Source organism: Carettochelys insculpta, chromosome 22 (genome assembly GCF_033958435.1).
Source record: "Carettochelys insculpta isolate YL-2023 chromosome 22, ASM3395843v1, whole genome shotgun sequence".
Taxonomy (NCBI): Eukaryota; Metazoa; Chordata; order Testudines; family Carettochelyidae; genus Carettochelys; species Carettochelys insculpta.
Genome location: NC_134158.1, coordinates 18,272,615 through 18,298,514, shown reverse-complemented (window position 1 = coordinate 18,298,514; position 25,900 = coordinate 18,272,615). Strand labels below are relative to the sequence as shown.

At 55.0% G+C, this 25,900-nt stretch overlaps 1 protein-coding gene across 1 annotated transcript; it reads right to left on the bottom strand.

Annotated features, from left to right (window-relative positions):
• Positions 1-15: 15 nt before the first annotated feature.
• FOXA3 (forkhead box A3) lies at positions 16-22,966 on the bottom strand. The gene is made up of 2 exons (XM_075016548.1): positions 22,895-22,966; positions 16-1,197 (listed from the first exon to the last, which is right to left on the bottom strand). Exons 1-2 carry the CDS (start codon positions 22,964-22,966, stop codon positions 16-18), a joined length of 1,254 nt encoding a protein of 417 aa, XP_074872649.1.
• Between the last annotated feature and the right edge of the window lie 2,934 nt (positions 22,967-25,900).

Below are 25,900 nucleotides of genomic sequence, written 5' to 3'. Positions count from 1 at the left end.
TCCAAATCCGGGCTGTTACGAGGCGTTGAGCAGCGAGCGGCTGTACAGGCTCTGGTAGTAGGAGCCAGTTTCGCTGAGTGAGGTGGCCGTCTCATAGGCGTGTTTGCCTTCTGGCACAGCAGGGGAGCTGTAGCCACTGTAGGCCATGGCCTGCTCATAGGCCTTCAGGTCAATCTTGTGGCTCTGCTCAGAGGACATCAGGTTGGTGATGGAGAAGGGGTGATTGAAGTTGTACTGAGGGTCCATTTTGAGGTCATTTGGGAGGTCTAGGTTGGTGATGGAGGTGGGGAAGTAGTGGCTATTCATGGGCTGAGAGATGGGGGAGGCCTCAGAGGCTGGGGAGGAGCCCTGAACACCAGAGCAGTCCAACGGGACCAGGCCCCTTTGCTCCTCAGAACCGTGGGAGGCATCGGAGTGGCCCGACTCAGCCCCTTCGGAAGCCGTGTTGGGGCTCTGCCCTTCCTGCAGCCGCTCAGGGTGCTTGGGAGCTGGCTCCTGGGCGCCAGAGGGCTTGGCGTTGGGCTTCTTGGCCTTGTCTTCGATCTTGAAGCGCTTCTGGCGCCGTAGGTAGCAGCCATTCTCGAACATGTTGCCGGAATTGGGGTGCAGGGCCCAGTAGGAGCCTTTGCCGGGCTTGTCGGGGGAGCGGGCCACTTTGACGAAGCAGTCGTTGAAGGAGAGCGAGTGGCGGATGGAGTTCTGCCAACGCTGCTGGTTCTCCCGATAGTACGGGAAGAGGTCCATGATCCACTGGTAGATTTCGTTGAGGGTCAGCATCTTGCTGGGGGCCTGCTGGATGGCCATGGTGATGAGAGAGATGTAGGAGTACGGGGGCTTGGCGTGAGTCAGTGTGCGCCGGTATGACTTGTTGAGTTCCTTGGGCCGGTTGATGCCTGAGGCTGGATACCCCAGGGGGGCCAGAGACTGGCTCACGTTCGGGTAGGGGGACAGGGAGTTGATGGTAGGTGCCTGAGCCCCCAGTGGCGTCAGCACAGGGCTGACTGGCGACGTCACAGTGGGAAGGCCAATGGGGCTGGTGGAGCTGGTCAGCCCAGAGAGGGAAGGGCTGTTGAGGCTGCCGCTCTGGTAGCTCATGTTGATGGAGCTGGGGGAACTGAGTGAGTTGAGCGTCATGTAGGAGTTGATGGTATTCATGGGTCCCAGGCTGGAGGTCATGGTGCTCACAGATGGATAGACCTATGGGAAGACAACGGACTGAGTGAGTCACGCAACTGCCATGGAGGGCTTCGCTTCGGCTTAGTCCCAGCATGACCTAGTCAAGGGGGTCAGTTACACGATGCAAGGCAGTAAACTCACGCACTCAGGGCTGCCTTCTGCTCTTAGCTACACTAGGGGAAATATGGTCACCTTGGGGTTGCTCCTGGTTTGTATCAGTGCAATCAAAGGCTAGATGTGGCCCCGAGGGGCCGGGAAAGGGATGAGCTGTAGCAGGTTACCCTGTAGTAGTGTGTAATATAAAGCGCTGGAATCTGAAGACCAGGACTTGAACAGGGTTCAAAAAAGGACTAGGTGAATCCATGGAGGTGAGGTCCATCAATATTTTTTAGCCAGGATGGGTAGGGATGGTGTCCTTAGCCTCTGTCAGAGGCTGGAAATGGATGACAGGAGAGGGATCACTTTGGTGATTACCTGTTCTGTTTACTCGCTCTGGGGCATCTGGCATTGGCCACTGTCAGCAGACAGGACACTGGGCTAGATGGACCTGTGGTATGGCCATTTTGATGTTATTCTGATCTTGTGTAAACTGGAATGTATCTGGATTCACACCCATTTACACCTGTGGAACTCTGGCCAAAATTAGGTTCTAACTCTATTGATTTCAGTGGAGTCGTTCCAGAGTTACACCAGCGGAGCTGTGATCAGAATCCAGGCCTTACCCCTTTCATATTAGGAGTGACTCCAGATTTACACCACAGGAGCCGCAAACAGAATCCATCCCCCCGTCGCAAGATCACCATTTCTAACGTGGAAAAGGCCCAGCAAAACCAGCTTCACGAGCCAGCTGGCTTCTCCTTCACGCTTACGGCCAGAGAAACAGAAAGGCCACAGACCCAGTATTTTGTCACTTTCTCAGCTCACCTTTAAGGCCGAGGTTATTAAACAAACAGCTTAGTATCGCACAAACTAGGATCGAGTTCTCAGGTGTAAGAACAGCGCCTGCTATTTACACTAGATAGGGTTTGGTGGGAAGGGCTATTGAGTTCCATTTATGAGTGCTGTCCTGTTGCCAGTCAATGCGTTTGGTGCCACCTCGCTCACTCACCCTGTGTGTTTTCTGCCTGTGTTGTTGAGTGTTACTAAGTTACACAGCCTGCAGCTCTACTGGGGCCTGGTTGGAAGCCCAGTGAAATCAATGGAAAAGCTGCACTCAGTCTCAGTGGGATTTCCATCAGGTTCCAGTGGAACTCTCAAGGAAAATGCAAAGGAGGAAGACCTCGGCCAACGTGGAGAAGATCTGCTGAGAATGAGGGACAACAGCTTGGGGTACTCCTGAGGTCAGCTAGAAGTTTTGTCCCAAGACAGAGTGAAGTCGAGGAGACTTGTAGATTACCTATTCTGCACTCGGAGAACAAGGGTTTAAGTCAAGTCCTAAGCCGTAAGACACGCTGCACAGCGTATCAGGAACAAGCCAGGGAGCCAGGAGTCCTGGGTTCCGATTGCAAACTGGCCACAGGTCTGCAAAGCACTTTGCCATCCTGTGATGAAAAGCTGCCTGGTGGGCTAAGCTCTGCTGGATGCTGGTGTGACCATGGCAGAATGAGTTGCTACCTCGGTTCCTTCTTCCAGGACAGTCATGGCCCCGACTGTGTTCCTGGACCACTCAGTGCTGTGGGAAACAGCCAGAGCCTTTCTGTCCAGAAGGAACCAGGAGATCCCCCAGTTATTCCTGAACTGCACCCAGTGATCCCTACCCTGTTTGCCTGAAGTGTCTTCCAGGGAGGCTGCCAGGCTAGTTTGGAAGACACCAAGTGCTGGAGAACCATCACCTCTCTGGGCTGTTTGTTCTTGTGGTCAGTCATCTGCCCATGGTCCTGATTTCCTACCGGTTCTGCCTTTCTCCAGGGCTGGGAGATTTCTCACCGAGTCGATACTTAGACACCAGCGAAGTCCCCTCTCAATCTTTTCTCTGATCACCTACACCGCCTGAACTTTGCAAGTCTGTCACCCACAGGCCTTTCCTCCAGCCCCTGCGGTTTTTCTTGCACCCTCGCCAATTTGCTAACATCCCTTTTAAAATGCAGTCCCCCAAGCTGGAACTCAGGATCTGGTGTCAGTCTCACTAACGCTGGATATGGAGGGACAATCCCCTCTGTGCCCCGACTCCTCTCTTCATACAATGATGCTTTGAGACCCTCCGTTGGAAAGCTCTGAGTCTGCCAAGACATTGTCCGGAGAATAAATAGCCCGGGGCAAATTTAAAGACAGTTGCTGACCTGGCTTCAGAGAGGGCAAATCAGACAGGTGGGATACCCTGCAGCCAGGAAAGACCCCTAGCAGGGCTCACTGCTCTGCAGAGGTCATGAGGCCGTGGCACCCAACAGGTTCTTCACTGCACTGGGGTGGGTGGGGGAAGAGTATGGGGCTATCTATCTGTCTATCTATGTATCTATCTATCTATCCTCCATATATCCCCGATAGATAGATAGGTAGATAGATAGAGGTGGTGAATGGGGATGGATAGAAAGGTAGATAGATGAGCTGTGAGGAAGAAACCCTCATTCAAACATAACGATGTGATGTTGAAGTTACCAGGCATTCAGAAAACAGCTCGGGAAACATGGGGTCTGACGGGGCTGAGGTTTGAGACACTACACGTGTGTGTGGCCGAAGGGTTGATCTAGGCCCTGTGTTTGAGCCTTTAGGACTCTACTGGTTTAGAAGGATGCCAGGTAAAAGCAGCACAGCCCTTGACATGGATGCGGTGACTTCACTCAACGGATGCTCTGGGGGCAGCTTTGATTTTTCTGTGATTTGAGTTATGGCAGAACCCACCACGCTTTCCTCCTGACGCAAACCAGATTCCTGAGCCTTCACTTAGCCCACAGCAAAGGCTCACTCACGTGCACCCCAGGCTCTACCTCACCTTTGAAACTCTCATCCGAAACTCACAGGGCCCTGCTGCCCAGCTGAGTCATACTCTCCTAGATCACTTCCAGCCTCCCAGGCTCCCTCTGGCCCTGCCATGCACTCTAGCAGCACTTCACAGGCCCTGACTAGTCCTTCTTGTGACGTGAGGGTCACCGGTCCCCTTTTGTGTTGGTTTTGTGATGAAAACGTGAACCTTTCATGAGCGAAACCCCCATTTTATCTCCACAGGATCCATCAGTCCAGGGCTCCATGCCAAGATCCCCTGTGGTCACCTCTTGGGAAGAATGTGGCAACCCGGAACTCTGCCTCACAACATTCCCCGACGAGCAGAATGTAGCACGGCCAACCCCAAACATTTGAAAGTCCCTAGTCTGGTCGTTCCCAAAAAAAGTCCTACTGCTTGACTAGAAGAAACCCATTTACTTAGTTTGCTGAGCAAAACCTGAAAGTCTCTCTGAACCCCCGTTACTCTGGAAGCTGAAGCTTTTAGAAAATATTGTGCGATTTGTGGTAAAATGGTCAGAGTGGGCCAACCCTGGGGATAACTTCTCCATCTCCTTCTCTGTCTGGATTTGTAGATACATGCTCATCAGGATAGCTCAGTGGTTTGAGTACTGGCCTTGCAAACCCAGGTTGTGAGTTGAACCCCAGAGGACACCTTTTAGGGTCTGGGGCAAATACATTTGGAAAAAAAATTCTGCCAGGGATGGTGCTTGGTCTTGCTGTGAGTGCAGGGGGCTGGGCTCAATGACCTCTCAACGTGCCTTGTAGCTCTAGGAGATGTGTATCTCCATGTTGTGTATGTAGGCATGAAGGTTGCTGTACAGGCAGCTTTGTCCTTGTCGTGTAAATTGCGCGCATTGAGCTGTGCACATGGCTTTGTTATGGTTGCTTTGGACATTAACCAACTCTGGGAGCTGGTTTTCAAAGGCATTTTGTCCTTTAGAGTTTTCACAGACTCAGACTTTAAGGCCAGAAGGGCCAGCATGATCATCTAATCTAACCTCCTAAAATACCCAAAGGAGTGTCACAAGGAGGAGAGAGAAAAATTCTCCTCCTTGGCTTGGATAGGACAAGGAGCAATGGGCTTAAGCTGCAGGAAGAGAGGTTTAGGTTGGACATTAGGAAAAAGTTCCTCAATGTCAGGGTGGTTAAGCACTGGAATAAATTGCCTGGGGAAGTTGTGGAATCTCCATCACTGAAGATATTTAAGAACAGGTTAGACAGACATCTGTCGGGGCGGTCTAGATGGTGCTTGGCCCTGCCATGAGGGCAGAGGACTGGACTTGATGACCTCTGGAGGTCCCTTCCAGTTCTAAAGCTCTAGGATTCTATTTTCTATGACCCCTGCACATCACAAGCCACCAAACCTCACCCACCTGCTTCTGCAAGAGACTCCTAACCTCTGGTTGAGGTGCTGAAGTCCTCAAATCATGATTTAAGGACTTCACGCTGCAGAAAATCCACCATTTGCTTTAGCTGAAGCCTGCCAGTGACCCCGCGTCCCATGCTGCGTAGAAAGGTGACCTCCATCACCATCACCATCACCTCCCCAAGTCTGAGCCATTTTGACTTGGCAGAAAGTTCCATCCGGCCCTCAAATTTGGCAAGGCAGTTAAACCATGAGCGTGTGCACGCGACCCACCTGCTGGACACAGGGGGAAAAATTCTGTGCAGTGACCCAGCATCCTGTCTCTAGCCACATGCCCCCGCAGGCGGGCCCACCTCACCTTTCCCTCCAGAAACTTATCAAGCCCAGTCTTACAGCCAGGGAGGCATTTAGCCACCACTGCTCCCCTTGCGAAGGTGCTCCAGAACTTCAGTCCTTGGAGGTTTAGAAACCATCCTCTAATTTCAAGCTGATCCTTGTGGATGGCCAGTAGATGTCTATTGGATCTAGCGTCACTGTTGGCATTTAATGCACGTAAGCCCTCCCACTCCCTGGTGCTAGTCCTGGAATCACATCTCCCTTCAGCCTGCCTTTGGCCAGGCTACACAGGCAAAGAAGGTTCTTCTTTCCTTGGATCCTCCCCACAACCCTTCTCTGCAGCTGGCCTGGTCTGCAGGGGGGAAGCGTGGGGGTTGCACAAGGGGTGGCACAGACCCCTCAGCACCCACCCCCCTACCGCACTCACCATCAGTCACTTCCTTCTGGAGGAAGAGGTGGGCTGGGGTGGAGCAGGTGTGAGCAGGGATGGAGCAGGTGTGGGCAGGGGACAGAGCAGTGGTGAGGCCAGGACGGAACAGGGGCTAAAATGGGGTGGAGAGAGGGCGGGGCAGGGCATCTGGCTGGTGTGGGGTGCCTGGCACCTGCCTGGAACTTCCCTCACCAGTCGCCCTTGCCAGTTTGAATTCATTCTTCTTAAACATGGGAGCTGTAAATTGCACACAGGATTCCAGCGGAGTGCCGCCAGGACCTTGCAAAATGGTACTGACCTTGAAGCTACTGGAAATACCACACCTGACGCATCCTAGCCCTTTGCACAGCCAGATCACCTTAGCAGCTCTTGGTCACCCTGAAACCACCCAATACATCCATGTCTTCCGTCCTCTCTCGCTTCCGGCGGATATGGCCCCAGCTCAGAGCAGAAATTCCATCTGCTTGTCCCTACCAGCGCTGGTCACTGTATTCCCAACTCCATGCAAAAGCTGAACCTGCAGCTGGGCTTGGCAAAGAATCACTGAGCTGCAGAAAGTCTGTTGGCCAAAACACGGCTCCAGTCACTCTGGAAGCGCAGCGGGGTCCCTAATAATGTCAGGTGGAGGGATGGAGTGTGCTAAGGAAACAGTCCCTTCTTTTTAAATACACTGGGACAACCCCATATGACAGGGCCCTGATCTCAGTCACTGTGTCTGGGAAGTGCCCGGCCCAACGGGGCCCTGACCTCGGTCGCTGTGTGTCTGGGGGCGCCCGGCCCTACAGGGCCCTGATCTCGGTCAGTGGGTCTGTCCAGTGCGCAACTAAATGGGCCTTGCTCCCAGTTGGTGTCCCTTTGCACCACCCATGCCTGAGGGACTCTCCTCCCCATCTGACCCTGGCCCAGAGACAGCTCTTGCCAGAGCTCTGCAGGTGCTCTGATGACTTGTAACCATTGCAGAAAGAATGGTGGGAAGCTGGGGGTGGAGGGAGTGGAGCTCCAGCCCTTCTGGGCCCATGGACAGGTGAGGTTACGCACCCCACTCCACACACACAATCCTCTCTGGCCACAAAGAGAAGGAGCCCGTCAGCATGGGCTGCGCTCTGGGGCCCAAAGCTCCTGACAGACATGCATGGATCTTCCCCCAGGAGATGGGTCGATATCATCACCCCTGGGCTGCAAAGGGGGAAACTGAGGCACGGCATTAGGGAGGGACTTACTGCCCAAGTCCTCCAAAGAGTCAGTCGCAGCGCTGGGAACGGATCTCAGGAGTCCTGGCTCTCCTCCCCCCACCACCGCAACCACGTCATCCGGCTCCCCTCCCGGAGTGGGAAAAGGGATCCAACAGCCCTCCCCACACCCCACTCTAACCGCTCGACACCCTTCCCCACCCAGAGAAGCAGTGAGAACCCAGGGGAACTCCCCTCCCCACTGGCCATCAGAGTCTGAACACTTGGGCCAGATCCACTGGGTCATCTCCCAGCCCCCGCTCCACCTGCTCCGCCGAGCCTGCGGAGGTAGTTCTCTAATGCTTCAGGTGGGACCAAACCCCAGAATGCATCTGGCCAGGAATGGGGAGTGCGTGTGCGTGCCCATGTCAGCAGCTGTGTAGGCATGTGCGCATGGTGCTGCCTATGACACACACGTGCTCCCCCAGCCATGAGCACCCACATCCACCAGCCAGCAGCCAAGCCACCAGCACTGGGAGTGTGGACTAGCCCGCGGTGGGCAGGGGCCAGCCACCCGCCTGGTTGGTTAGCCGGCCAGCGGGAGGGTTAAGCAGTGTCCTGGAATGAGCTTGCTCTGCCAGCTCCGCTGCACCATGGGATGCCTCTGGCAGCTCTCCTTGATTGGCTCATTGGAGGCACCTGGCAGATGCAGCCACCTGCCCCGAGTGAATTTCAGGTCAGGGGCAGCAAATATCGGGGCTCCCTGGAAGATGCTAATGTTAGTTTCCTGTAACCAGGAAGGAATCATGGCCCAGGGGAAGGGGCACTGAGCTGGCACTCAGAAGACTACGATTTAAGGTACTGGGCATGAGTTTCCTGCCACACCCTCACCTATTTGGGTTGTAGGCTCTTTGAGTCAGGAATATATATCTCGCTATTTGTCAGGGTGGCGCTTGGCCCGGTGGGGCCCTGATCTTGGTCACTGTGTGTCTGAACAATGCTCCAGACACTCCCTCCTTTGATAGCTGGGAAACTCCTTCCTACCTCCACCCTCCATTGATCCCTGGCGAGCTGAGTCCTGTTGTCCTTGTGCCAACATTGTCCCTTAGCTTTGCAGGCTCTTGCACGTCCTGGGGCTTCCCCAGATGATGGATTCCCCCGTGGCCAGCATTTCCCTGGGTGGCACAAGCCCAACTCCTTGAATTTCCCCCTGTGAGATGGGCTCTCCCTGCCCAAGCTCAGCCTAGTGACCAGGGCAGAATGGGTTGCTACCTAGGTTCCTTCTTCCAGGACAGTCGTGGGGTCTGACTGTGTTTCTGGACCACTCAGTGCTGCAGGAAACAGCCAGAGCCTTTCTGTCCAGAAGGAACCAGAAAACCCACCCCCGCAATTATTCCTGAACTGCACCCAGTGATCCCTACCCTGCTCTGCCGTTGCATCTCATGGGCTCTTCCACCTTACAGAGCTGACTTCTCTTAGCTCAGCAGCACCTAACAAGCTGTGTCTCCAGCTGGAGCTAAAGGAGTAACTTCAGTATCTGGCAGCTGTGGTAGACTCTCGCCCGCTGTGGGTCAGGCACAGTGCAGGATGCATAACACACCCTGTGCGTCAGGTTACAGATGTGAGGTTCTTTGGACCTCAGTTTCCCCTCTGTAGAGTGGGAATAAGTGTAATCACCTGCTTTGTAAAGCACTTTGAGCTCTGCTGATGAAAAGAGCCAGATGAGAGCAGGGGGTTGTTCATTGTTATTATTATTTACAATTATTAGTCATCCTCTGTGTCATTCCAACACCCTCAATGACCTTGGGTTTTGTCTGAGCAAAAATCCACCATTCTACCATCCACCATCCATCAAGCCACTCATTAGCCTTTTCATTATTCTCAAAGCCCAGATCGCTCATTTATTTTCCCTCTCCTGATTCTTAAATTTTTAACCATCACAAATGATTGTTAGTAGTAATAGTAGGATAACATGCAGAGGTTCCAATCAAGATCAGGGCCTTATCTGGCCAGGTGCTGCCCAGACACACAGTGACTGAGATCAGGGCCCTGTCGTGCCGGGTGCTGCCCAGACACACAGCGACCGAGATCAGGGCCCCGTCGGGCCGGGTGCTGCCCAGACACACAATGACCAAGATCAGGGCTCCATCAGGTCGGGCACCGCCCAGACACACAGTGACCAAGATCAGGGCTCCATCGGGTCGGGTGCTGCCCAGATACATAGTGACTGAAATCACAGCCCCATCGGGCCGGGCACTGCCCAGATACACAATGACTGAGATCAGGGCCTCATTGGGCCATGCATTGCCCATACACACACAGACTGATACTGGGGCTGCTGTTCTGGGCACTGCACAGGCACAGAGCTAGAGATAGTATCTGCCTAAAGTCCTCACAGCCTGAGCAGACAAAGGAAGGATCATTATTTGCACTGGAGGGAGAGGGAGCTAAGGTCTGGGGAGATTCAGGGCCTGGCTCATGGTCACCCAAGGAGATAGCAGCCGAGCTGGGGAGGCCGCTGGGGACTGTGTGTGAAGCCAGACTGACTGATCTGCAAATATTATCAGAATCAACCTTGCAACTCCCCTCTGGCCAGTATCATTAGCTCCATTCTACAAAAGGGAAACTGAGGCACAGTGTGAGGGGCAGGGCTGAGAGGCGAGGTAAAGAGCCCAGGTTTGGGCCCGTTGAGCCGGCTGGTGTTATTAGTTGCCAGTGCAAATATTGACACCCTCCCCTCGCCCCGTTCCCGTTCAGCTTCTCATTTCACGGCTGCCTGATTGCATTTCCGTGCCTATCTCCCCGTCCTTGCGTCAGCCTCGTGTCACGCAGCTGGGAGATCCTGTCCCAGGCACTCGCTGTCTGCAGCCCAGTGGGGAAGGTGAGTGGGTGAGGGCTGTACGGCCAGCGCAGGGAGCCTGTCTGGCCTTGGACAAGGCCTGGGTAGTCTTTGTATGTCTGGGAAGTGTCTAAGGAAACTTTTTCATCTAGTTAGTCCAGATTCTGCTCTGCTGGCTAGCAAGGTTAGGGAGAAGGGATTATATGGTGGGTGTGAGAAATGTAACACTTCTGGCGGGTGAGGCCAGCAGCAGCCAGGGCTGGGTTCAGTATTCAGAATCCATCCATCCAGCACAGAATCAGTTCAAGCCCCTCCCAGTAACTTGGGAAATTCACACCCCGCCCCCAATGCCTCGGGGAGGCAATGCTTCCCTGCTCGCCAGCACAGGGTGTAGAAAAGAAACTCTCCAGAAAAGTTAATTTGGGAAAACAGCACAAACAGGGGTTGTGAACATAACCCATGAGTGAAAGACCTGTCCTGAGAAGTCTACAGTGCTGACAGCTACCACTGGCCTGGGAAAGGGGGGTCCAGCTACTTGCCCTGAAAGGGGTGGGGTCAAAGTGAAGGGGCGGGGCTTAGGGCAATCAGCCCCTCCCTCCTCCCCCAGAGCTGTGCCCAGAGAGGTACCAGAGCGCTCTGCAGCTTTTCAAAGGGGCCTGAGAGCTCCAGCTCCCGCCGCTTTAGTCTTGTTCAGGTGCCCAGCGATTCTCTGCAGCCTACGTACAGTTGCTGTCCTGGATCAGCACAGAGCCAGAGTTCAGAGGAACATCTGCAGAGTGCATCCCCTTGGCACCCTGGCACCTTATTCACACCACTGCTTGGCCAGTCCCTCTCTGCCAGCCACCCTGCTGGCTGCTGGGTGCATGTCTGTGCCTCACCAGCTACTCATTCACCAGCTGGCTGCCCCCTGCCTCTCTGCTGGGAGCTCTGCATGTCGGTCTCTGAGTAATTTTCAGCTCTTTGCAGGCTGGGTGGAAAACCTTCCCCATCTTAAGTGATTTCAGCTCTCACGGAGCACTGGCCCTAGTGAAGGGGCTGCTAGTGAAGCCAAATCACTCAAGTTTTTGAAGGAAGAGAGAGGAAGAACAGGTTGAACCATGCTAGCGAGGGGGTGCAGCCTCCATTTTGGGGTACCTGCCCCCACCCTTCTCATCATCACAGGGCTCTGGGATTCAAGCCCCTGCCTTAATGAGGCTCTTTTAAACCGAGGGCAGTTTAAGCAGAGTCCTAGTTTCTTTGTACTCCCACAATACTAACAACACTGGTAAGCGTATTTCTCTCCCCATGGTGATTTGCATCCAATGCCAGCCAAAGTAGATCACTGTGACCCTGCTGCATCCATGGAATACATAAGCAAAGCTGGAGTAAACTGCATTTACGTGGACACCTCCGAGTGTCTCCCAGGTAGTTGTCAGGAGGCGTTCACTCGGAGCCTGCAGAGAGCTAGCTCTCTGGACAGATGAAAGGTGAGAGGATGGATGGATGGCTAGACAGACAGACAGATGAATGCCATGTATGGTGGTGACTAGACAGATGATAGACATGGCATGTGGGCATGAACAGAGACAGATAGATGGGGGTGTACTTGATTGGGTAGATGGACAAATTGAATGGATGGATGGATGAATGGATAAAAGGGGTGTATGTGGGTGCATGGATGGGCAGATAGATGAATAAGGTGCATGCGGATGAATGGACAGATGGATGGGCATATAGACAAATAGATGGGGTGTTATGGGGCTAGAAGGACAGACATACAGAAGAAGGGTGTGTATAGGGATGGAGGGCTGGTTAGACAGACAGAGGAGAGGTGTATGGCAGATTAGTTGCATTGGCTAGACAGACAGGCAGATGAAAGCATGTATGGGAGGCATAGGTGGATGGATGGATGGACAAACAGACCAATGACAGGCATGCAGGGCGATGGCTGGATGGACAGACAGACAAACGGATGGCAGGCATGTATGGCACTGGATGGATGGATCATCTCTAATCTTCACATCACTATAGTTACTGTTACCAGGCACCACTGCTCCCTGCCCAGCAGGAATCCCAGTGCCATCAGGACCTCCTGCATTGGTGGGTGTGACCCCCACACCCTCAGCACACCGCATGACTGCCACCCACGTGGCCCCATGCACCAAGCTCGTGGGTGGGTGGCCGGGCGGCCGGGCGGGCCTGTGTGGCAACACCTGGAGCCACGGCCACCGGGCTGGATGTCGGTGTTTCTTGCGGCCCCAAATCCTTTCCAAACAGGGCTGCAGACGCAGTGATTGTGCAAAGCAAACACCAGAGCTATTCTCCCCTCCGCAGCAGCTCACCCCACAGCCTTGGACATTGCTCCCAGCTCTAGCGTAAGCTGGGGGAGGCCCGCCAGGACACCAGCTTCTCCCTGGCCCTCCCCTGAGTGGCAGAAGAGTCTTTAACCTGCTGCTGGGCAAGCCCCCCCCCCACATGCTACACTCACAAGGCAGAGGTAGGATGTGGTACTGGAGATAGCACCCCCAGCTGGCCACCGTGCCTAGCAAAGCTGTGCCCACACCCTGCAATTAACCAGACACCCTCAAGCACAGACCGGCCACCCCACAGACAGCTGTGCCCTTGGAAGAGACTTCGTTTAGGGCAACAGTTCTCAAACTTTTTGGCCTGCCCCGCTCAATGCAAACCTTTCCGTGGCCCCCCAAGCCGCCTCCCCCGATGACAAAATGCCGTCGCTTCTTTCGAAACACCTTAAAGACTAAATTGTTCATACGAGTTGAGTGGAGCGTAACAACAGGGACCTGCAGCTGTAACGTGGGGCGGGGCAAGGGGCTGGAGAGCCAGGGCGGGGCTCCCCATTGTGTGGGGGCAGGGCAAGTCCGGAGCCCATGGCCCACCTGCAAGATGGCCATGGAGCCCTGGGGGGCCCACGGACCACACTTGGAGACGAAGCAGGGCATCGCTGCAGCACCGCGTCCCCGAGAGGCCTAAAAACCCTGAGACTGATGACAACACTCATGATCCTCTTGGGGGAGCTGGTGTGGTCCTGAATGCCCCAGCTCCTGGAGTCACAGGATGAGCGAGCAGCTCTGTTTTCCTTTGAGTGTAAGTCACAGCCTGGCCATGCTGGGTTGCTTAAGACACACTGGAAAAGGTGACCCCCTAAGGGAAATCTCACCCTTTCTAAGCTAGTCTTGTGGTTCTGAGGGTCTGAGACCCTCCTCTCTGGGCACCCCCTGAGCTGCCTTCCGCTTCCCAGCCTGGCTTATCAGCCCACCAGGAACATATGGTGCAGATCTGCTGGTGTAAAGCAGTGTTGCTCCTTTGGTGTCAGTGAGCTCATTTACCCCAACTGAGGGTTTGGCCTCTTGTCTCCAGTGGGGTGACCTGGATTTAAATCACTTGGGGAATTGGCTCTGTGGGTTCCAGTGGAGCTACAGTTCATTGACACCAGCTGGGATCTGGCCCAGTGACTCCAAGGGAGCTACAGCCCATTGACACCAGCTGGGATCTGGCCCAGTGACTCCAAGGGAGCTATGCAGATTTCTGCCAGCCATTGGTCCCGTATGTTTCAGCTGCCAGTTTCCACATTTAGCAATACATATGAAATGAAACAACCTCCCCCCACCTGCATAGTTGGGTTTGGATGTTAGAAACCTAAGTCCTTCGTGTAAATGAGGACACGATTATACAGAAAATGTAGCTGGGAAAGAAAGAAAGAAAGGCAACCTGAGTGCTCCCAGTTCAGAAGAACAGCTTTTCCCATCAGCTACCCAGCTAAGATAACCATCCTGTGCTATTGGCTTGGTGGCTGGAACATAGCTCTGGACACTTGTACAAACCAAGGATCTCAAAGCACCTCAGCGTAGTGTTACCTTACAACTGTCCAGCTTGCAGAGAGGGGCAAGCCACTCGCCCTAGGTCAGGCTTGGACAGTTCTCAGGGTCACACTGCCAGCCAGAGGCAGAGCTGGGCATAAAACCCCACTTGCCCCTGCTGTGACCTTTCCCAGCCAGCAATAGAACCCACGCATCCTGCCTCCCAGCCAGCATTCCCTGTAAGCCGAACGCTTGGGTGGCCACCCAGGAGAGAATCAGGTGCCGACCAGCTGATTAGGAGAATATCCTCAGCCGCCCAGAGCTGACAGTGTGTGTGTCTGTTGGTGATCCCCATCTGCACATGCCTCAGTGCGCATAACACAATTTATTCTACCCACGGATGGAAAAAAACGAGAGGGAACATTGCTCCCAGCCGTCCTGCTTTCACCACCAGACCATTCACAGCACCCTAGAGCAGAGAACAGAACCCAGGCATCCTGCCCCCTTCCTCCATGCTTTATATTCAAATCACCGGAAAATCAGCTTCTCTAGACCAAACCACTTCTGCAAAAGCCGCCATCACTGGTCACTTGCAAGCTGCCCCCTGGGAATTCCTTCAGTGTAATCCCACCCCTAACCCCTCAAAGATCTTGAATCTTCTTTGGACACCCTTTGAGGAGCAGAAAATTCCACTGGCTTGGCTGACGTTACTTCAGCTGGAGAGAAGAATCCTTCCCCGAAATCTGTCCATGGAACTGAAAAAATTTGTGCTAAACCGAACAGCAGGACCGCCATATGCCTGAATCAGTGTTATGCAGCACGAATCCACGTGTGTGATGTCTACTTCACGCAAACACGCCGCAGCAGGCACCGCCCCCTTCGCTCCGGGGGTGCCCAGCTGTTTGAGTGACATCCACGGATGTGCCCGTGGTGATAATATTATGACACATGTCACAGGAGGGTGCTACTATCCCTGGCCACACGCTCCTTTTTTTCTGCACTGTAAGATCTTTGCAGATGCTGCCTCCTTGTTAAGCTGTTTACGCCGGTTCCTTCCCAGGAGGTGCTGTTGCAAACAGTGAGGATCTGTCTTAAAAGAGCCAACTGGAGGCAAATCTAAGGGCACAGCTGCTTTCAGGGAACCAGCCACTGATGCTGCTTGGGAAAGTGGGGTTGGCTCACATGCTTTTTGTCACCACCTCTGTTCCAGGACTCGGGTACAGAATAGAGAAAAACAAACTGCACCAAGGTGAGACCCTGATTGTGGGTCCTGTGACCTGTAAAGCCCTGGAATTGGCTACTGCCAGGGTTCCCTCTAGTTTGTATCATCCATAGGCAGAATAAATTTTATTCTGTGCACCAAGGCATGTGCAGATGAGCACCACCAGTAGAAACAAATGCTGCTGGCTGTGGGCACTCTGGGAATCAGCTGGACAGCACCTGAATCTCCTGCGCAGCTTCCCTAGCACTCAGCTTCCAGGGTACACTGGCTACTGCTTACCTAATTAATTAGAATTAATAAATAATTTCCCCTACTTTACAACTTCATTGAATGGTGCACCTGGTAATTCTTCCATCACAGATCCTGAATAGTTTTTTTTTTTTTTTAGCGACTTACTAGAGCTGGGACCCACAGACACAGCTTTGGATAAAAGTGTAGACGGCACCACATGTCCCGACCACTCGCCTGGGCACCTCTTTGCTCACATGAAGGGGAAAGCGGCACCGCTCCTGGAACAAACTCACCTGGATGTGACAATTCACCCTGGGAAAGCTCTCAGTAGACCAGTGGTTTTTACTGGCGGCACACGGGTGAGAACCGCTCGAGTGTGCTGTGAAATTTTCGTCAGTTTCCCCTCACTGTGGCTCTTTGCAGAGCCATCCTGCGGGGAAGTGCCGACCTTGTAGGATCCCATTCGCACCTGGAGGGAGATGAACTGCTGCTTCCCGACCTGAAGGAGCTGGCGGGGAACCCGCCTCCACTCCCTGCTGTGGCAAGGGGGATGGAGGGAGGATGGGATGCAGTTTAAATGCTGGTCCTGGCTCCAACGGGCTGGTAGGGAGGGGAGTCGGCTTTCAGCGGTTACTCGTTCTCTCAACATCCCTAGCATGCGTTGAGCCGATGTTGAAAATATGTCTGTGCTCGCTGTTGAAGAGGGTGCAGTCTGGGGGGGATTTGAAACATTAATGCATTTGATCCTTGTTTGTGAACTACTGTGTTGCAAACCTCTCTTAAAAATTTACAACCGTAGTAACTGTAAGTCAATGGGATGTTTACGAGCAACCCGTTCAGCTGGAAAAAAAGGCAGGTGTGCCGTGGAATCATTTGTCTTATTGAAGTGTGCCGTGGTACTGGAAAGGTTGGGAAACAACTGCAGTAGGCAACTGGGGAGCTGACCGAACTGGTTTAGGGAACTAATTATGTCTTACAGGTATGGTGAACCTTGTGTCCCCCTCCAACCTAGCTGAAAAGGTCTGCCAGGACGTGCCAGCTGGTGGCTGAAATTAGACCAATTCTGACTGGAAATAAGGTGTAAACTTTTCACAGTGAGGGGAATTAACCTTTGGAACATTTACCCAGGGGCGCAATGCAGGGTTCCGTGCAAGCTGAGCGCTTGGGCGGCCGCCCAGGAGAGATTCAGCTGCTGCCCAGCTGATTAGCAAATCGCCCACAGCCGGCAGCGTGTGTTTCTGCCGGTGGTGCACGTCCACACACGCCTCGATGCGCACAACAAAATTTATTCCAGCCATGGTTGGAGAAAGTTACAGCGAATATTGGCCGTCAGGGATTAGACAATGTTTAACTCAAGCTGGGATAAGTCTCAGAGGGGTCACCATGTTAATCTGTAACTTCAGAATCCACAAGCAGTCCCCTGGCACCTTAGACGCTCACACATTTACTAAGTTGTGAGCATTTGTGGATAAAACCCACTTCCTCAGGTGGGGTGGAGTGGAAATGACAGAGTCCAGGGTCTATATAACAGCAAAAGAAGTTACCTGTTATCTGAGTGAAGCCAATTAAGTTGGATGTGTCTCCTACTGTGAATGAGACCCATCCAGCCTGACTTAATTAGCTTCATTAACACCGCTTCTACAATTGACTAGTAATTTCTTTTGCTGTTATATAGACCCTGCGTTCTAAGTTGCCACCCCAACCCATCTAATCAAGTGGGTTTTACTCAGGAAAGCTCACGACCCCATAAATGTCTTGGTCTCTATGAGGCCCCGGGACTGCTTGTTTTTCAGGCTGGGATGCTTTCCTGAAACCTGAGCTCTGGGAATTAACAAGAGACATTCTCAGGACTGTGTTATGCAGGAGGTTGAGTTAGCTACCACAGCAGTCCACCGTGTCTTTGTGTAGGTGCCCACAAGCCAACTCAAACCTGGGATCTCTGGAGCTTCATACAGGTGCCTCTACAGTTTGAGCGAAAAGCCACCTGGCTCTCAGCTTAGCCTGTAGAGAACCCTCATTCTTGCTCTGTGAAGTGGTCTCGGTGCCACTACATGGGCCATGAACCATACATAGACATGTGGGTTACACTTGGACTCTGAGTCTATAAAAGTGGGGTGGGGGGTTTGTCCTGGTCTCACTGCCTCAAGCTCGCTCCTACCCAGGCCTGACTTCCTTGCTAAGAATGAAGAGATGTTGTATTTTTCAATGCAGCTGATGAGAAAACAGGGAAAGAAAACCACAGCAGGAGCTTCCGCTCCTTCCCCTGGCTCTGTTTTCCAATTACGTTTCAAACATTTCCTACCACGAAGAGAGAGACCAGCAGAGAACACGGAAAATGGTCCCAGGGCTCGGGTGCAGGGCTTACGAGAAGCGGCGGAGAGAACTGGGGTTATTTAGCGTGCAGAAGAAGAGAATGAGGAGGAATTTGGTAGCAACTTTCTTGGGCACCTGATAGACTAACAGATATTTTGAAGCATAAGCTTTCGTGGGCAAAGACCCGCTTCATCAGATGCCCATGAAAGCTCATGCTTCACAATACCTGTTAGTCTATCAGGTGTCACAGGACTTCTCCTTGTTCTCGAAGATACAGACTAACCCGGCTCCCTCTCTGATAACTTTTTTTGGGGTGGCAGATGACAGAACAAGGAGAAATGGCCTCAAGCTGCAGAGGGGGAAATCCTAGGTGACATTTAGGAAAATCTGTTTCACTAAGAGGATGGTGAAACACTGACATTGAAATGGTGGAATCTCCAGTCTTAGGGTTTAAGGTCTGGCTTGACCAAGCCTTGGCTGGAATGATTTAGTGGGGTTGGTTCTGCATCTAGCAGGGGATTGGACTAGGTGACCTCATGAGGTCTCTTCCAACCCTCCTCTTCTGTGATTCTAGATACAAGCAGCCATTAGCCAGAAAAAAACAACCAGTCCTCTAGCATGGTAAAGACCAGCCGTTTTATTTGCTAGGTAATGAGCTTCGGTGGGTAAGACCCATGAAACCTCATTAGCTAATAAATAAAATTGTTAGTCTGCAAGGTGCTACAGGACTTCTTGGGTTTTGTGAAGCTACAGGCTAGCACGGCAACCCCTCTGAGACGTTTAGCCAAAGAAAAAGGTGGGGTTCTGGGTAAGGCTCCAGCATATCTTGGTTCTATCGCTGTCTCTGACCCGTTCTGCATTTCCTTCTACAACTGTAAAATAGAGTCAATAATTTTGTCTTTTTGTTTAAGTGTTGAGGTCTTCAAGGGAAGGGCTGTCTCTCACTCTGTATCCACACAGCTCCAGGGGCAACACGGCCCTCATCTTGGTCACTGTGTGTCTGGGGGCGCCCATCCTGATGGGGCCCTGATCTCAGTCACTGTGTGTCTGGGCAGCGCCTGGCACAGGCAGATTCTGACTCTTCACGGTGTCTCATAGCCAATAATAAAAAGGCCTGTGATTCCCCACATTGGCGACTGATCCCGAGAACCCCCATTTCTCCCTGCCTCCAAGCCAGGCTGTCCTCGCTCAGCTCCTACTTAGACCCTCACGCTCCTGTGTACACTGGGTTTCTGGAGCGGCAGTCCTGCGATCCTGGCATCCGTGCGAGGCTGCCCATTGCTGCCAGCCCCATGCCACCCCAGGGAGTCTATGTAGGGGAGGGAGCCTGAGGCAGGTACATCCATGTGGCCTCTACCAGCTCCAAGGGAGGTGGCCAGTTTCCAAGGAGCTGCCGCGTTCTGAGAGGTGGCTGCTTACTCTGGTGCTGGAACAGGGCTCGGCTCCCACATGCTCCCCGTTGGGAAAGTCAGTTTCCCCCATTCCCGGCCTTTGAATTCCCCTGGGCCTGGAGCTGAAGGCAGCAGGGTCGCAAGCGATCCAGTCTCCTGGCTTTCCCTTTCACCCAGTCTACGCAGTCTCCCGCCAGAGCCAGCGCCCCTGGGGTTACGGCCATGTGATGTGCCTGCCATTTTTTGCCAGCTTCTTAATTTGCCACGTGGCAAAAATTGGACAAAGAAACCCTCCTACATTGCCTGAGCAGCACAGGCTAGAAAAGCCGAACGCAGCCGGGTTAGCTCAATGACCTACATGGGTAACTCAGAGTAGTGCCCCATCGGGCTGGGCACCACCCAGACACACAGCAACTGCAATCAGGGCCCCGTCGGGCTGCACATGGCCCAGACACACAATGACCGAGATCAGGGCCCCGTCGGGCTGGGTGCTTCCCAGACACACAGCGACCGAGATCAGGGCCCCGTCGGGCTGGGTGCTTCCCAGACACACAGCGACCGAGATCAGGGCCCCGTCGGGCTGGGCGCTGCCCAGACACACAGCGACCGAGATCAAGGCCCCGTCGGGCTGGGTGCTTCCCAGACACACAGTGACCGAGATCAAGGCCCCGTCAGGCTGGGCGCCACCAAACACACAGTGACTGAGACGAGGGCCCCATCGGGCCGGGCGCTGCCCAGACACACAGTGACTGAGATCAGGGCCCTGTCAAGCTGGGCAGCTCCCAGACACACAGCGAGAAAGAGTCTCTGCCCCAAAGAACAGGGCATAACTAAAGGGGTTGGAGAAACTGAAGCCTGGAGATGGGACGTGACAGTAACAGATGCCAGGTTGTGGGAGATGCCATTGTATGCCCGGGCATGGGAACTCCCTCCCTCAGACAGCAGAGCATTTCGGTATTTACACCTCTGTAATGCAGCACACAGCTATTACCTCCTGCGGCGTTCCTCTTGCCTTGGGGTCTGGCCCCCTGGAATTTAGGGATTGACACCAACTGGGATTTGGCCCCATTGACAGCAATGGAATTACGCTGATTCACACCAGACAGGAATTTTGCCCGCTGACTCTGAATGAGTCACTCCTGCTTTGCACCCAGTCGGGATCTGGCCTTTCCTCCCCGCGGCTGGAGGTGGGCTGGGCTCCCGCTTGCTCCCGCCTCTGGCATGGCTGCTGGGTGGCAGCTTTCCCCTGTCACCTGCCGCATTTGTTCTTGCTGCTGCACAGAACCTTCCCATCTGGCGTGTTTGCCAAGGGAGCAACTGGCCGTGATCCCTGGGGACAGCGCCTCCCAGCTGGCGTCACTGCAGGAGAGCTGGCCCCAGCCTGGCTCTGATTGGAGTGCCCCCCGCAGCCGCCGCTCTGGCCCCACAGCACCCAGCCCAGGCCAACTGGGGCAGGTTCTGCTCATGGGAGGGGGCCAGAATGGCATTGAAATACCTGTGACACCCCCCCAGCAGGCAGGGTTCTCCCCACCCACCCCCCCAGTGCTGGCTGGGAACCCTAGAGGCAGCTGTGGCAACCAGCCCCTGTGAGTCAGCCCCCTGGCTGACTGTAGGGCCTCACCCAGTGAGCCACGCTCCCCTCGTGTAAAGCCAGCAGACCGCCCCCAGAGCTCTGGCAGGTGCGGCACTAGGCCCCTGCACAGGAGTGGATGCTGAGCATGTGTAGGGAGAGCCCAGACACCACGCGGAGGAGAACCTGCAGGACCCCAGGGGCGCAGCGCAGCGCAGCGTGGGGTGGGAGCTAGGAGAGACCCCTCCTACAATCTGCCGGCCAGAGCAACCACTTCCCACCAGCGCCTGGAGCGGGTTCCCAAGTGCTCGCTGGCAAGGGCCCCGGTGCTTGAGGGCCACGCTTGGCTGTGGTGGGAATGACACTAACCTGCTCACTGTTAATTGTTGAGATGAACTGATTATTGGATTAATTGTCATTACGATGCTAAAGCCTGAGGGGTTTCTGCTATTTACATACAGCTGCTGCTGTGGCAAAACTCCTTCTGCATCGTCTATCGATCAATCTATCTACCCCCACACACACCTTATCTAGTCTGTTTGCCTGCCTGACTATCCATCTGTCTCTTTCTCCCGCCCTCACCCTCTATCTACCTATGGGCTAACAAGTTCTCCATTGTTTATGATGACAGTGGATTAGATCCTGTGGGGTATTTCTCTCTCTCTCTCTCTCTCTCTCTTTCTCTCTCTCTCTCAGTGAGGTCCCTCAGCCCCTCTCAGGCCCATTGATCTCACCCCCTAAGTCCCAGCAGGGGCTGTGTGTGCGGGATGGGGGCACTATTCTGCTCTGAGGCCCGTTTCCGGTGCCCTGCTGCTCAGTTCTGAGCTCCGCTGTGGTGGCGTCAGGCCGGCGTAGCCCCCCGACACTGGCGCTGGTGTTTACACCAGCATGGCCTACGCAGGGCCTGTCTCAGCTCACGCAGTGTGGGCAGCGGCCTGCTGCAGCGACCTTCCTTCTCCGTTGCACCCGGCCCGGATCGGGAAGTGATCTCGGGCGAGCGGCCGATCTGGCTCCTGGGCTGCCATGGGCTTAGCATCAGGTGCAGTGGGGGGGGGGGGTTCCGGGCCCAATCCTGCACCATGCTGCTGGGCCCAATTCTGCTTTCCTTCCACTGGGGTCAGCCCCGCCTGGCCAGGACATCTTGGGCCCTTCGGAGCAGTGGAGCTGGGGAGAGGCTCAGCCCTGGCAGACTCTCTGGGGGCTTCGCTGGCAACCCCAGCGGAGAGTCCTGCGACCACAAGGAAATTGCATCTGTAGCCTCGTGGGCGTGGAGCGGGCAGGGCCCAGGCCCGGTGGCAACGAGCGAGTGGCACTGGCTCCCTTGGAACCGCTCAGGGCTTGTTGGCCAGTTTGGGGGCCTGGGGGACAGGCCATTTGTGATGGCTCGGGGCGAGCGATGCCAGGGCTGTTGGTGGGGGGGCGCTGACGGTGCTATGAGATGAGAGGGAAGGAGCGTCCTGTTCCTTCTGCCTGCCTGCCACCCCACCCTACCTGCTGCTGCCCCCTGCCCAGCCTCTTGCTTCCCTGCTCCACTCTGCCCTCTTCTCACTGTTCCGCAAGAGAGTTTCCCAGCAAAGCAAACCCCCCACCCTCTGCTTGTGGAGGGGGACTACAGCGGCACAGAGGTTGTTCATGGGAACCTCACAGGTCCACACATAACCCCCAGATCCTTGTAGTTCCCTCTGCTCAGAGCCAAGCACCCACTGCCCTCTATCCAAGGGCATCCCCTCTGCACATTTCCCATCCCACAGCACTGGGGAATTATAGCTTCAGTTGTCAGTGGGCAGGACAGGCCCCGACGCCTTTGCCGCCTGCCAACACCTGTAATGCTTCGCCGGACAGGAGACTGCAAAACGCTGAGCAACAGAACCATCCTGGGGTGTTCTTTGCTCTGCCGTGCACACCCCAGACCCAGCTGCATCGTGGCTGTTCGAGGCACATCCTGGCATTCCTTCCTCAAATCAGATCCCTTTGCGGGATATTCTCCCCTGCCCTGCCTCGTTCCAGCTAGGAATTTTTTATAACCTCCATTCCCATCTTCCCCCCAAAACACCACAAAGCCCCATCCGGCTAAGAGCTAGAACTGGGGCCTCCCACGCCTGGCTGGGACGTACCTCCGTGGGCTCGCTGTAGTACGCATTCCACTCGGAGAGCTCATGCGATTCCATTTTGACGGATCCCAGCATTCCAAGGCCCAGGCGAGAGGAACCGATGCCCAGACGGTCTCCGGGAAACCCAATCCAACCCGTCCGGCTGAGCGTCGCCCGACCCGGTTTTCCACGCTCTGTGGCGCCTCCCAAGAGGAAGGAGCAGGCGCCGTGAAAAGGCAGGGAGGATGGAGTCAGCCTGGCGCCCAGGTGGGAAGAGATGCAGCTGGGAAGAACGAAGGTGCCTCCGATCTGGGATGGCGTCTGACCCCAGCAGGACACTCGCACTCAGCGGCCGGCCATGGTCATGAGACAGTCAATATTGCACCAGGTTCTGGGTGCCACGACCCTCGTGATGTCTCCTGGCTGGAGCTCCCTCCCCGCGTGGCACCGTCCCCTGGGGTTCCTGCAACAGTGGTGTGTTCTCCCCTCGCCCTGGGCTCCTGGCTTGGTCCCCGGTCGCTGCACAAGGACTTTATAGGGCGAGTCCTGATCCCACCTCCCACCCTCTGGCTCCCAATTTAAATAGTTAGCTGCTGGCCAGAACCTGGGCCAGGCGGGAGCCAGGTCAGTTCTGCCCCCTGGTGGCAGCCGTTGGACACAGAGCTGGGACCCAGGCTCCAGAACACAAGTGCCCAGGCCCAGCCCAGGGAAGTCAAAGGGCAAGAAGCCAGCTCTGTCCGGACACCAGCAGGCTCTGCTGGGACATGCGGCCTCTGAGCGGAGCCCAGAGGTGAATAACTGGATGGCAGCCAAACTGGGAGGCTACACATCTGGGCCCAGTGATGCAAGAGGGAGAAGGCAGATGTACGTCTATGGGGACAGAGTTGATTCCACTGGGGCAGGGCAAAGGAGGTTCAACCTTTTTTCATTTGTGGACTGCCCTGCCCCCACCCAAGATTTCAAATGGGGCACAGACCCCTTTGGAAATCTGAGACACTCAGCAGCTCCCCAGAGGTCCCCAGACCAGACTGCAGAGCTGGGTAGATGCATCGTTTTCTGAGCATTAGCCTGTTAAACTCAGGGATGTGAGTTCAGTCCTTGAGGAGGCCATTTAGGGATCTGGGGCAACTGGGTTAGAGGAAAAAAAAAAACTGTCAGGGTTGGTGCTTGGTCCTGCCAACAGGGCAGGGGACTGGACTCAATGGCCTCCTGAGGTCCCTTCCAGTTCTAGGAGATGTGTGTTTCTCCATTTGTGTATCTGCCGACACACCTGTCTAATCTCAGCTTGTTCTCCCCATCTACCAGCCTCTCTCAGTAACCCCCATGAATCGTCCAGCTACCTATTTATCTGTCCTCACCTCTGTCTACACCACCTTACCTCTCTATCCACCCACCTACACGTGCCCCCTGTACCCATCTCCATCCCCATGTACCCCTGTATCTATCTCTCCACACCCCATCTCTCATACATACACCCCATCATCTATCCACCTCTGCACCCCTTCATGTAATCTATCCACCCCACTCCCCCCTTAACTACCTACGCATGCCCCCTTTATCCATCCATTCCCTACACCCCCTTTTGCTCGCCATCCCCAGGCACCCCTCTATCTATCTATCCATCCCCGCCCTCCGTCTCTCTGTATATACCCCCCTTATCCACCCCCATGCACCCCTATATCTAATCTATCCACCCCACACCCTGTAGCCCTTCCCCCACGTCCCCTTTATCTAACTGAATCTCTCACGCTGATGCACCAGCGCTTGGAGGCAGGGCTCAGGCTGCTCCCTGGCACCGTGTGTCCTTTCAGAGCTGCACAGCAGCTAAGCTGGGCCCTGGCACACAAAAGGCCGTGGGGTGAAGGTACACAGTGGCCACCCACACAGCATGGCCTGAACTCTGCCCTGTGCGCTGGTGCTGGCCTCAGCCATGCTGGGGACAGCAGGGAGGGGGGCTAACCAGCCGCACAGGGAGCGGGGGACTCTCTGTCTCTCAGTGACTCAAGCCCAGGCTGGAGCACCACTGGAAGAGACACCAGAGGGGCCAAGTCACTGGCCAGGGGCAGAGCAAAGGGTGAACTATATGAGCTGAACAACCCCTTCTGGCCTGAAGCACTAGGGACCTACGGTGAGAGGGGGAGGATGGGCTCCAGGAACCACCCACCTGTGGGGTGAGGGGTAGGCCCACTTGGCCAGGCTGGGATGGTGGGCGTGAGGGCAGAGGGCTCCAGGGCTGGGTGCAGACCAGGCCTGGGCACCTGAGTGAGCATGCCAGCTTGCCCAAGCTCTGTGCCCACCTTGTCCTGCCGACTCTCTGCAGGCTCAGGGCTGCCCTGGCCTCCAAGGGTAGGGCCTAGCTGGAGGTGGCAGAGGATGCAGGCGCAGAACTGGGCCCAGCCTAGAGTCAGGGGGGTATTGTTTGAAGGGGGGCAGACAGGCAGGGTGGGGGTGTGAGGGGGGCCTGGGTTGGGGGCACAGAGCCGATGTGCCCCACCATCCCTTATGGCACAGTCCTGAGCCACCCCCGCATCCCTCTCACACCCTCCTGGACCGTGACACCCCCACAGTCAACCTTCCCTCCCATGCTTTCCATCTGTGGGTGGAATAAATTTTACATGCACCCAGGCATGTGCACTGCATGCTCTGTTAATCAGCTGCGCCACACTGGGATCTCTCCTGGCCAGCTGCCCAACTGCTCAGCTTACAGGGAACAGAAGAGACAAGGGGGCTCCGGGGGGCATGGGAAGGGACAGGAGCTCGTGGGACACTGACTCACCTCCCCACACACTGGGCAGACCTGGCTAGGGTACAGCCCAGGCCCTCAGGGGAGCTGGGACCACAGCACTGGGCACAAGCTTCCAGATCAGCACCATGGGCCCATTCAGCCGCCCCACCATCAGACCAATGGTCTGGTCCAGCCCCTCCCCCACATCAGACCAACATCCCCTCCCCCCTCCGACCAATGTCCCATTGCCCCCACAGTCAGAGCAATGACCTGATCCCCTCCACCATCAGACCCATGGCCCCACT